Source organism: Magallana gigas, chromosome 8 (assembly GCF_963853765.1).
Source record: "Magallana gigas chromosome 8, xbMagGiga1.1, whole genome shotgun sequence".
NCBI lineage: Eukaryota > Metazoa > Mollusca > Bivalvia > Ostreida > Ostreidae > Magallana > Magallana gigas.
In genome coordinates, this window is record NC_088860.1 from 10501883 (window position 1) to 10515229 (window position 13347).

General features: G+C 30.7%; 2 protein-coding genes across 3 annotated transcripts in view; both read left to right on the top strand.

Moving 5' to 3' along the window:
• LOC105324292 (protein mono-ADP-ribosyltransferase PARP14) overlaps positions 1-8376 on the top strand; it is a 28136-nt gene extending 19760 nt beyond the window's left edge. Inside the window, exons 20-23 of the mRNA XM_066069624.1 lie at positions 358-772; positions 3578-3720; positions 5580-5757; positions 7080-8376. Coding sequence (XP_065925696.1) covers positions 358-772; positions 3578-3720; positions 5580-5757; positions 7080-7369 — 1026 coding nt within the window. The 3' untranslated portion in view covers positions 7370-8376. The remainder of the gene's footprint in view (positions 1-357; positions 773-3577; positions 3721-5579; positions 5758-7079) is intronic.
• A 1576-nt stretch (positions 8377-9952) lies between these two features.
• LOC105347629 (protein mono-ADP-ribosyltransferase PARP15) overlaps positions 9953-13347 on the top strand; it is a 30351-nt gene continuing 26956 nt past the window's right edge. Inside the window, exons 1-3 of one of the 2 annotated variants that reach the window (XM_066069626.1) lie at positions 9953-10080; positions 11027-11290; positions 12386-12625. In XM_066069626.1, the coding sequence (XP_065925698.1) occupies positions 11101-11290; positions 12386-12625 (430 nt within the window). In that variant the 5' untranslated portion in view covers positions 9953-10080; positions 11027-11100. Of the gene's footprint in view, positions 10081-11023; positions 11291-12385; positions 12626-13347 lie in introns of both variants that reach the window. The other variant, XM_066069625.1, reaches the window with a different exon arrangement.

Consider the following 13347-nt stretch of genomic DNA (forward strand, 5'->3'; position numbering starts at 1 on the left):
CTGTACCCAGAAGAGATTTATGGAAAGTGGTTTAAACAAAGTAACTGAATTATTATGAAGAAATATCACAAATAGATTTTCTTTGCTGCAATGACTTTTTATTATGTAAAATTGATAGTGAATTAACAAGGCTAGAAGGAGGAGATGTTATAAAAAATTTGATCGTCTATTTTCGAAAAAATTAATTTTTTTAATGTATGCATATACATATGTAATTGATATCCATTAAGATCTGAGTTGTAATGAAAATAACATGTTATACCTATGTAGCTGCTGGGGTTTGGGGTTATTTTTGCAGAGGTAAGCAAAGTCACCCATGAGCCTCTTAGTTTTATGTGCATTTATTGTCATTCGTAGAGAAGTGAAATGGAGAAAATACAAAAGGATTTTGGTGTTGATGTAAATGTAGAAACTAGAATTGGAAGAATAACATTACACGGGTTAATCGAAGATGTCATGGATGCTTCAGAAAAAGTTCATAATATAATTAGAAAAGCAGAAGCTATACAGCAAGACAAGCAAGCTGCAGAAATGATGGCCGACATGGTAGAATGGTGTTTCCTTGATACAAGCACTGTTCCGTCTAAATTGGAAAAATATCCAGCTAATATTAATTTACAATTAGAGAAAGCCTTAAGGAAACAGGAGTCTAAAACATCTTTTTGTGATGCTCAAGGGAATAGATATATTGTTGATTTGACATCGTACGAAGAATACCCTGAAGGAGATGATACAGACGTTGTTAAAGTTATAAGAAAAAGCAAAATTGATGGTAAGTTCATACAGAACTTTCATGTGTATTCTTATTCTACATGGTAGGATGGGTTTATGGTTATTATAATAATTCATGTTATTATGATAACGTATTTTCCAAAGCATATGATTAGTCGATTGCTGTCACATGACCGTGCAATAAGTTCTGTTACAGCTAGACTTTACTAAACTAAAATAGGAAATTTAAAGACCTCACTATACTTAAAAATAGTGGTTTTAACTCGTGCGAAATTGTGACGTCATTATAGCAAAATCAAAACCTCTACATTATGAACAAAATAATTTACTATTTTACGCTTGAAGCGAGTGAAGATAATTAGTTTTTGAATTATTATTAAAAAACAACAACAATTATAGCCTTTTGATATCGGTCAATACATGGTTTTATAGTCCTGATAGAGAATATTAACCTCAGACTTCGTCCTCAGTCGATATACTCTCATCAGGATTATAAAACCATGTACTGACCTCATAATTATATAATATTTGTCAAAATGACATTAATGTTAAAATTACAAACGAGTAATGCTATATCGATCATATAATATGTCATAGAATACAAGATTGTGTGAAATTATATGATTCAATATTATAGCAAATTTCATGATAAAATATTGTATAATATGTACAATAATGTATTATTCAATATCATATTATATGATACATACAGTAGTGATATCTTATGATTTCATACTATTACTTATTAGGTTAGTTACTGACTCACTACGGAAATATATTGGGTTGATCAATCTCATAGATGGCGAGGCGAAGCCGAGCCTTCTATGAGATTGATCAACCCAATATATTTCCGTAGTGAGTCAGTAACTAACCTAATAAGTGTTTTGTTTTCTCGAGGACTATCAAGCGACATATTTATTCACAAATAGCGATGATCTACGCAAAGCCATGTACAAGATGCCTTACATCTCGTCCATTTTAACTCATTTTATTTAAACTCTTCAAAATTTTCAATCTCACCTTTCAAATACTCTTTCAAAATCTTTGCTTCACCCATGTTTACTAACAATGTTTTGTTGCTATTCAGTTTTAAATGTTTTCTCCCTTTCCTCTGCAGAGATTTGAACAAATTTCGACGCTGCTATTTTGTTCTGCTCCAGACAAAACAATGTGACGTCAATATTCTAATGGCAACTACTCTAATTTTAAAGAATTTCAAAGGGCAACTACTCCAAATACTTTAAGAACTTACGGCATGTAGTTTATGTATAAAATACTATGAAATGTATAATGAGTAAAAATGAGAAAGCGAAGCGTCGACCAATGACGGCCATATTGCCTAATATTATTTCTCACAGAACAAATATAGAGATATATGAGGCAATCACGTGCTATGTTTAAACCAATGAAAATGTGACATTTCAGTCCAAGGGAAAACAAAATATTGTATTGTATTATATAATTCAATATGGTAAATATTATAATAAACATATCCTCATACGATATTTTACATATGTTATACAATGCAATTTTGTAATATATACAAATTTCATTTTATATGATCATATTGGTGGTCTCCTAAAAGGTGATGCCTTTGTATCATTGATTATCTATTTTAGAATCTATAAAATAACATCTATTATTAACTTTAAACACGTTTTTTTTTTTTTTAATTCTAAACTTGATTAAATACACATGAACAGATACCTACCCTAATTTACAATATAATTACTAGTATGTCGAATACATTAAATACATACAGAATAACCATTTTAGCAAACATAAGCGTTAAAAACTTTTTAATCATGTTTGTTATATACATGTAATTCTATTCATTCAAGTATTGGTTTTTTAACTTGGCGATGTACAAAGAAAACTTACCTAAAAAAAATTCATATTCAAATAATTATTTGTTGCACAGCACGTATACTATAGCATTGAATGATTTATTTTTGACGTCGTCGTGTCAATAACTGCCGTCAGGTGAGCAAACAAATTGAATAACGCGCGTTAGCACGTTATGATAATTTGTCTGCTCATCTGACGGCAGTTATTGATACGACGACGTCAGAAATAAATCATTTAATGCTTATATTTACATTCCCTTACTGAAGAAATCAATTGTTTACTTAAATAAATCGATATAAAGTGCAGATCACGGAGGGAGTGAATAAGTAACAGCAAGAACAGCTGTTTTGTAAAACCGGTTTAAACTGGTTTTCACATAGACTGTTGAGATGAGATCGACGAGCATGAAAATATAATCCATGATAAATAACTCTTGAAATGTTGCTTTTAACAATAAAGTCAACTTTTTTGTTGAATAATTAGAAAACATGGTGTTTTGACAACATTCATGAAATACATTTATAACTGATAACAGAAATCACTGTTTGATAACTACTTATGTAAATTACTCGGAAATTCATACGCAGTGAATATGTGTTGCATTTAGAGGCATTAAACATCACGGAATTTAATGGAAAAACACAGTAGAATGTAAATATTTGCCAAAAACCTAAATAAAATTACTATTACTAGTTTAACATATTGTAAATATATTAATTCAACAAAACATCGACTGTTTTAATTTGCTGTATGTAATAAAGCTTAATTTTAGTTGTAAAAGATATGGGTTTTTATGAATAAATAACGGTGAATTTTCAAAGTCTTCGATCAAATTATCAGATTTATTCAATTATGTTTCCTACCGTACAGTCACGGTTTAATCATATGATGTTCTTGCTCTTTAATGTAGGATTATCTAAGATTGATATTTGCTAATGCCAAACGTAGTATCTTCATTTGAGCAAAAATGTTACATCTTTGACTGTTCTTTATTTAGGGTCTTCCTCAGAGCAGCCATCTACTTGGACAAACATGGACAAGGAAAATGTGGCAGTTATCACACTGCTTCAAAACAGTCAGGAATACCAGGATGTTCTGAATGATTTCGTACAAAGTGCTGGACAGCACAAAATAGTGAAGGTATATTTTACATTTTGCTCTGTTTATAATGTTTTGTTGTATTCTTCAGACAAGATAAATTATAAGTCTTTATTTTTTCAGGCAAAAATAATAACCGACATACAGTAATTTTTATTTTATCTTTATTGCAATATTAAATAGTAGAAGGTCTAACTTTTAGAAAAATGAAAATCAACAATTTTATTATTCATTGTTGTAGCTTTTGACATATTATATTATTGTAAATCCAAAAAATGGTGTTATTTATTATTGGGTTGAATTGAATATTCAAATAAGCTAGCATAAAGAAAGGTATGAATTCACAAGTCATGTCATCTAGTGCACTAAAATCCGCATTAGGTGCATCATAGTGCACATATTTTTAGCTCACCTAAGCTGAAAGCTCAAGTGAGGTTTTTGATCACATTTTTTCTGTCGCCCGTTGTCTATAACTATTTTTTTGTTTTTTACATTTTCAACATCTTCTGAAAAACCACTGACAAATTTCAACCAAACTTTGTGAAAAGCACCCTTAGGCAAAGGGGATTTAAAGTTGTTAAAATTGAGTATTACGCCCTTTTCAATGGAGGGAGGGGTGTCAAATTTTACATAGCTATATGAAGAAGATATCTTCAAAATCTTATATTCTAAAACTAGTCGGCCAGAAAAGCTTTCACTTGTCTGGAAGCATCCCCAGGTAGTTTAGATTCAAGTTTGTTCAAATCATGTTCCCCAGGGGAAGGATTTCTCATAGAAGGGTCGAATTTTTACATGGGAATATTAAGAGAAAAATCTTTAGAAATCATCTCAGATACCGATCGGCCAGTAATGCTGTTACCCATGTGGAAGTATCCTCAGGTAGGGTAGATTAAAATTTGTCAAAATCAGAATCTACAGGAGTAAGGTTGGGCCATAAGGGGGGGGGATTCCAATTTAACGAAGGAAAGCATTTAAATTATTCACAAGAATTTAAATGTTATTATAATTACATGTATACGGTTTTACTTATATGCAAGCTAGACAATTCTTCGCCTTTTAAGTGGTTTAAAGTTTGTTGTAGGTTTATAATCCATACTCTCGACAAAACGTCTAAATGTTCACCTTGATAAATAAAGTACTAGTAATTTGAAAATTACGAAGTAAAATAATGTGATAGTTTCAACAGTTCGTTATTGATATGTCGTTTCATCAATAACACAGATAAGATAAGAAAACAACGATTGAAATCAAATACTAGTACCCGTGACAAAGCGTCAAAACATTAAACTAGTATTTTCTGTGCATGTTTTACAGGTTTGACATTTTTTTATGATTGATATTAGTCTTTGGTGATAGTGTAAAAAGAAAAACACTTATTGTACCCCCGCTCCGAAGAAGAAGGGAGTACTATTTTGCATATTCACATCAGAGCGGGGGTATCAAGTGAGCATTGGCTCACAGATATGTTTTAATTAATATTGCCAAAATGATCATTGAGAAAACAGTCAGAGCCTTAAAAAGTTTTCAATTTTGATGTCTGCATTTAATGACACACTTTACTCAATTTGAATTTGCTGTTTATTTTGTCATCAACATCGTTTTATAATATTAATATAATTAAGCAATCTGAAGGAAACGTTATTTTGATATAATTTTTTTTCATAAGTGTAACGTCATTTCCATCATGTATCTCTTGTTTGTATCATAATATATTATTCTTTTAAAGGTTGATTTGGATGATTTGTTGATGATAAATTTTATCCAATCTTTCCAATGAGACCTGCAAGCTTTTTTGAAAATTTAATTCCATGTACATGCTTTCAAAAAAGCAAAAAAAAAATGAATGATGCCGTTGATCTTTTTGATTTATATACTGCAGTATTAAATTTCTTTTTTTACAGATTGAAAGAATACAAAACAGAATGCTTCATCAGCAATATGAAGCTAAGTTAAAGCTACTTGAGAAACAGAATCCAACCGGCTGTACTAATGAGCGAAAGTTATGGCATGGTACAGCCAATGAGGCAGTCGCTAGTATCAACACCTACGGCTTTAACAGGAGCTACTGTGGGAAAAATGGTATTAATTACGATTATAACGACTGATTATAATATCAGATTTTAGAACCTTTGAACCACTTATTAACTAAGTGGATTAGTCTTTGAGCTGGTTATTACATTTAAGCATTAAATTCAATTTAATTCTAGAGAGGTTGAGAGGTTGAGATTTAAAACGCGTACGGGTACACGTACCTGTGTTAAAACTACACGTACATGTACACGTTTTTTTGTAATTTATCAGTTGAGATTTCTTAACTTGTAGGATATAAACGTTTACGTAAATCGACGCAGTTTTGTGACACGAATTAATTTAGTTAATTCCAAATAAATGGTATATTTCTTATCAATTTTCATGCAAATGAAGTTTAAAATATATATAATGTATCACGAGAATACATTCACTCATCAATAAGATTTTATTTGTTGTAAAAAGCTACACGTTTGTACTTACGTGTAGACGACACTCTACAAGTTTAGAGAACGTGTAGAAACTATGTCGTCACAAAAACTGATGACGTAATACGCGAAGAATTTAGGTGATTCCCCTAGTACACGTACACGTACCCGTACACGTTTGAAATCTCAACCTCCCTATTAGGGTACAAAGTGCAAGCTCAAAAGATTTATCGTATATTAAATCTTCAAATGTTTTATACCTCCATATGAATTCAATGCAAACATAAGGGAAAATATACACTGAATGTAAATTTGTTGAAAAAAAATATTCACTTGCATTGTTAAAATAACTATCAATGTGTTTAAATGATAGTGAAGAATAGGGCAGGTTAAAGTTCAAAACAGGTTTGCAAGCTCGAGTTGGTGTCGAATATATTCAGGTAAATATTTGTCGCAAATAAGCAGCAAAATTATGAAAAATACATCAATGAACCATGTAAATATTATTTATCGTAAATGTTTTTAAAAATTAGAGAATACAAGGATTTAAAAATATTTGAATATGTGAATATGTGATGTAACTCTAATCATATCAATAACTTAAAATCTTATTATGTAATGATCTGTTGTTGTATACAAAATTAATATTATTTTATCATAATACCTTAAAATTCAAGAGTAATGTTGTGTACTGATGCAGTTTTAAATGATTTGAGTTGAAATCAAATCAGATGTTACAATAGCATTTACATTGTATGAATTTTAAATCATTTTGTATAAAATCAGAAAAAATTGTAAGATTATGCAAATCAATTTAAACTGTAATTTTGATGCAATCGAGCCCTTATATAGGTTATGTTTAGAGGTAAATTCTGTTACCACTGATTTCATATTTTTGCGTTTAGAATTAGCATTAAAATTAACATTCTTTAAATTCACTTTCAGCCGTGGTTTATGGAGATGGTGTGTATTTTGCATCAAACGCTAACTACTCTGCAAACGACACATACAGTCCTAGAGATTTCAATAACAACAAAAGAGTATACCGGTGTCGAGTTCTGACTGGAGAGTTCTGTAGAGGAGCAAGGGGGACAAAAGTTCCCCCAAGCAAGCAGGGAGCCAGCTCGCCCCATATATTGTATGACTCAGTTGTTGACAATCCTTCAAATCCGGGAATTTTTGTGATATTTAACGACACACAGGCCTACCCCGAGTATCTGATAACTTTTCAGTGAAACATGAAAAACTGAGGAATTAATGTGAATATCTGACAAATATAAATGGAGATATCGTGGATTTTGTTTTCCTGTTAAATATTAGAGAAAGCATTCAATTACATGGTGATTTTCAGGCATTATAGAGATTCCAAAAACTATTCAGATTAGAATTGCATTCATTTGAAAAAAAATCTTACACAAGTTATGGCATATACAGGTATATAACATTTTTAAATAAATTTTCCCGTTATGTCACAAATGAGATAATTTTGTTACTGTTTAAACACGCCGGAAACATATATATATATATATATATATATATATATATATATATATATATATATATATGCCTTCGGCATCGGTCGATATGACACTCAGGGGCTTTACTGTCACCTCGGTGCGAATATTCTGGAATGTCGCCCTCGAAGCCATGTAATATATGTATAATAATGATTAGAAATCACGTTATTTTTTTTTTAATTTAAAACATTGCTTATGGTATTTATACAATAAGTTCTCTTAGAAAAATCTACGTAAATTTACATTTATTTGTATGAGCATTAAAAAGAGTGCATTTTTGAGTGACCTAAGTCTGTATGGTAATCCTATTTGTGCTAGACGCAAGTCTAGCGAAGATTAAGGAATTAGAATTATTCGTTTTTTTATGCTTACAAGTTTAAACACAGAATTGGAGGTCTGATTCTCCATTTTACAAACTTTGGTTATCAGAGCATATGGTATTAACGAGCCTTACTAAATATACATACATTTTGTAAAGTTTTAAGGTAGACATAATGTTTCTACTCCTTGTATCTTTGACTAGATTGCTTTTAAAAGAATGTGTCATTCATGATTTGTGTTAAATTTTATTAAAGAAATTGAATTTATTTATGAGTTATATTACTGCTAAATCATTATAAACATTTTTTAAGAAAGTAGTTTCATTATTTTTTAAAAGTTACATGTATCTATTAATTTTTTTTAATTTGTTCAAAGAAAGCGAAAATAAAATATTGTCAACAATTTGCCCCGTGCTTCTTTTTTTAGCTTTTGTTCTAATTTTCTCTTATTTGAACTAGGACTACAGTTGATTTTCATTACAAATTACCCAATAGAACTGGATAAACTGGACGTTATGATCTCTTAGAATTGGCCTTAACTTATATAATGATAATAGCGTGATGATGACAATAAATGGAGAAGAACAGGAACTAGCGCGGAATATTTTAATCATTTGAGTTAATATACATAAACGCACAACCTACAAAACATTTACAGTATTACAGTGTGGTTTTAATCAATAACAACAGCAAAAGACACACGGAGTATAATGCTCATACATTTGTATATATAGCACGTATCCATTATGGGAATACAAATACCAAGTCTGGAGTGTGACATTCATATTTTGAATAATTCATAAGCTGACAATGGACAGAAAACTGTAAAAGTATATATCTATAGATACAAAATGGGTTTTAAATGTGTTTAGAAAACAAATAAGTGTTTTTCTGAAGGAATAATATAGACTGATAAATATTATTATAACATTTTGATGTTTTAAATGCTTACAATGTTGAAACAAAACGATGAACCCCAAGAAAATACTAGCAGCGAACAGCTACTGTATATAAAATAATATTTAAGGAATCCTTCTTTGAGTATTATGAGGTGATAATTTCGGTCGGGGCGTGGTCAAATCCAATAAAGCCCGAAGGGTTTTATAATTAATTAATATTCAAAGAGTGATTCCTTATTACTTATATTCATATTTTTTCCAATTTGTACACTATAAAACAACATTTTAAAACCACTATTTTTTTATGTAGCACATGCTACGTATTACTACGCAGCGCAGCCAATACCGTGTCTCGGTTATGCTATAAGACACGCCCATTTTGTGCGACTCATGTTTTATGGAGTTAATGGTTTTTTGGGGTTCAACATTGATTCGTAATGTTATCACAGACAGTGACAGTTTAAAATGTAAATAAATGTATTCATTCAATCAGAAGACGAAATCTAAAAGGCTACTTTTTTGCTTCAATGGCACACACATGTACGAACTATCTTTTATTGGTGTAACCCAGAATTTTCACTTTTTAAGACAATTTAATGTTAAAAAACTATACCAAGCAAAGAAATGATCAACATCTATCATAAAATTAAGGTTTTCAAAAGTAAAATACATCACTGTAACACATGTTTTTCGTAATGCGTTGCGACAGACCTACAAGTTCATGTACATGTATTTGCTAGACTTAAATAGACATAAAATACAAAATAACTTGCGCTATGTAAAATAAATGTAAATAAAGGAATGAAATGAAACAACGTAAATCAAGCCATGAAAATAATCTGTTAATCTTTAAGTATAATTTTACAACCACTGTCTATTCTGTTAACAAGGAAAAATCAAATTACAATAAATTTAACTACAACCAAATATACTTGTAGTGGTTATCTTGATACGCTAATGTTTCATTTTCGTTGTTCGTTAATTTGTGTGTCAAATAAAGTTTCACTATAAAACAATCAATAGTTTAAAATTAACATTTTTATTTAGACCTCCGCTTGGGTTTCTTTTTGAGTTTGAACTTTATTTGGGTTGATATAAGTGCCATTCAGCTGAGGTTACCCAATAACATTTTTGTACAAATCGAAAGTAAAACTTAGTTTACAAGTCAGGGAAGAATGATCGATACCATAGACACGGCGCGCCATTGAAGGTAACTTGTATTAATGTATGTTAATGTACTTGTATTTATGCATCTGTAATGATTATGAGCCGAAAACTGATCATTCTGATGGTCTGAAGCTGAGATGAATTGAACAATATCTGTCTTAACAATTTGCCTTTTATTAATCTTTGGACATTTTTTTTTACAATCGTTCTGCTTCGTTTCATTTATCATCTGGCGTTCCAATCAGGCCAGGATACATAAGATATTTCAGTTTGTAAATGAGAAATGAACACTTGTTCCAACAAATAGGGATGTTAATGTGAAGAATCAATTTTGAGTAGCTGCATGTATCTTCTCAGATGAGGTACATTTACGAGTGCGGTGTCTTCCCTCCTGGCCAACATTTTGAAAAAATACAAGTAAAATACAGGTAGATCTGTCTTGGCTATGGGGTGCAGGTTGAGAAGAAAAACAGGCTATAGCCCCCTGATCACTCAGGTGTGAAAATCAAAATGTTGGCAAGGTGTGGATTGAGAATTTCAGAATGTTGGCTAAGTGGGAATAAACCACAAGTGTAATGTATTAGATTTTTTATGCTGATAGAATTTTTAAAAATATCCTTTTGATTCTAGGAAGTGGAAAAGAAAATAAAAGAAATGTTTCAACAGCCAAGATGGGAAATTAAAAATTTAAAAACTACACTTTTGAAATAAAAATTTCAGGTTATCCACATGGATTTACCAATTATAATTCAATGCAATTACTTTTTAAACTTAAAAAGTTCTAAAATCATTATTAGAACAGGTAAGCTTTTATAAAAGCCCAGTTAGGAGAAAAAATTCCTCCAGCGTATGTGTGTTTTATGTAGTACAACTCTTCGTAAAAATTTTTGAAATTTTCTTTCAATGTTTATTGTTTTCGAAATATAAATTTACGAAAATCAATGGAAATTGTATCGTTTAAACTATTTTACTTATTTTATTTCTAGCAGCTGGTGAAATGTTGAATAACAAATCATATTAAAAGGAGAATTTAAAAATTGAAGTGGAAACATTTCGATCAGATATGGAGTGCCCACCAGAAGAAGCGGACAACGAGTCAGAAATCATTCTCCAAGTGCGGGGCGTGTCTCCATCAACAAATGCATTTACAGTGCAGATGTACTTTGAAAACAGTCGTCGATCAGGGGGTGGAGAAATAAAGAAAATAGAGATAAAGGATGGAATATTTTACATTGAATTTAAAGATGAACAAGGTACAATAAATATTTTTTAATCGATTGTATGTCTGATTATTTGGTTTTCGTTTCTCTCTGTCATGCGTTTTGCTGTAATTCAGCGAAGACATGTAGACGGAACAATGAACAAAAGAAACGCTGCCGTCAAAAGTAGCGTTAAGCAAACGATAATCCTTCTTCTTGACATTATAATGTCAATGTATTTTGATTTTTATTAAGATTATAAACACTTCGTCATAAAAGTCAACATTGTACTCTTTGAAGAAAATCATGATCTTGTCTAGTCAACATATTCCCCTTTATAGAAATTATTTAAAAAAAACTTTAGTTTAGAGAGCAATTAAGTGTAAATGGATTTTTCTTCAGCATAAATAAAATTAGAAGTTAATTTAAAATGATATGCAGTAAAATTATTCTCGAATTCAATACATATATTTTGCAAAATTCCTTGAATAAAAATGAAAATGATATCCTAATATAGAATCAAAACGTCAATGGATTAAAATTGCAATTTCATAAAATTCTACACGTAAGTAAAGTTTTTAGGAAAAACTTATTCATCTGACTTATCTGAAAGTACCTAAAACTAATAAACTAAAAGTACAAGTGATTAATTTTATTCCTTGAGACTAGATGTTATTACGAGAGGCAACTCCTTTTTGTTGGTTTTGTTTTGTGTACGATATGGATTGAATTATAATTTACAAATACTTAAAATGTCCTTAAAGAAGATGATTCTTAATTAAATGTATTGAAGGACACGGTATTTTTTTAGTAAATTAATGTTTGTGGATGTATTAATTTCATTTTAATAGTTTAGATGTTGCGTAAAATTGATAGCATTGTTTGTTGATAGAACAGGTGTTCAAGATCTAGACTATTTATAATCTGTATAGAAATGAACAAAAAATTCTTTTAAAATACAAAGAATATTTATTAGGTATAAATATTTAAAGCTGCAAATTTATGTGCGGTTGACAATTTCGATCCCGATAGAAAAAAAAAACTTCATACAACTGAAGATTAATAAGAAAATAAAGCAACAGAATGAATGTTGATCAGCTGATTTTAATGTATTCTTTTAAACATACTTATCTAATTCACATTTTCCAGTAATTGATATGGTTCTAAAGAAAAAGCACATCATTGATAAAACAACTATTGAAGTGTGTCGGTGTCCACCAAAGCCAGTGCCAACCTGCTCCAATAAAGTCTTCTTAACAAACATCAGTGAGAAAACAACTAGGGATGGCCTAGAGAACTTTCTAGAAGCTAAAGCTAATGTAACACCCGTTAGTATTGAGTATGGAGAACTCAGGGGGACAGCTCTCATCACGTTTGAGAAAGATATAGGTCAGTTGCCTCATTTTGATTATAATGATAGATAAAATTTTAAATAAAAGTGTTCAATTTGCACTTTTTAGGAAATGGTGTCTTTGATAACTTAATACTCTCTGAAAACCACTATCTCTGTCCCAAGTTTTGCTTCCACCACTTTTTGCATATCATTATCTCGATAATTTAAGTACCTTTGCGCCCAAACTAAAACCATTCACTCGAATGAAAAAAGGCCAGACATGTTTTGAAATGCTCCCTCTTCTGCTTTAGGTTTCAATAGTCTACGAGGATTTTGCATTGCAAATTACATGAAAGTATCCCGGATGATAACGTTAAAAATTGTGCGAGATGTCAAGAGTACTTCCGAATGAATAAAAGATTTAAACATTTCCCAGTTTGAATTTCAGCACAATGTTTTTAGCTCACAAGCTGAAAGCTCAAGTGAGCATCTCTGATCACATTCTTTTGGTCGTCCGTTTGTCTGTCCGTCAACTTTTAACATTTTTTATATCTCTCAAAAACTATCGGGCTATTTTCAACCAAACTTGGCACAAAGCACCCTTAGGCAAAGGGGATTCAAAGTTGTGAAAATTAAAGACCGCGTCCCTTTTCAAAATGAGTTAATGAGGAATTATTGAAAATTTTGAGACGTTTTCCAAAATCTTCTCCTTAAGAACCAGCTGAAACTTGTGTGGAAGTATCTTCAGGTTTGTTATAGGTTGTGAAAATTTTATCAA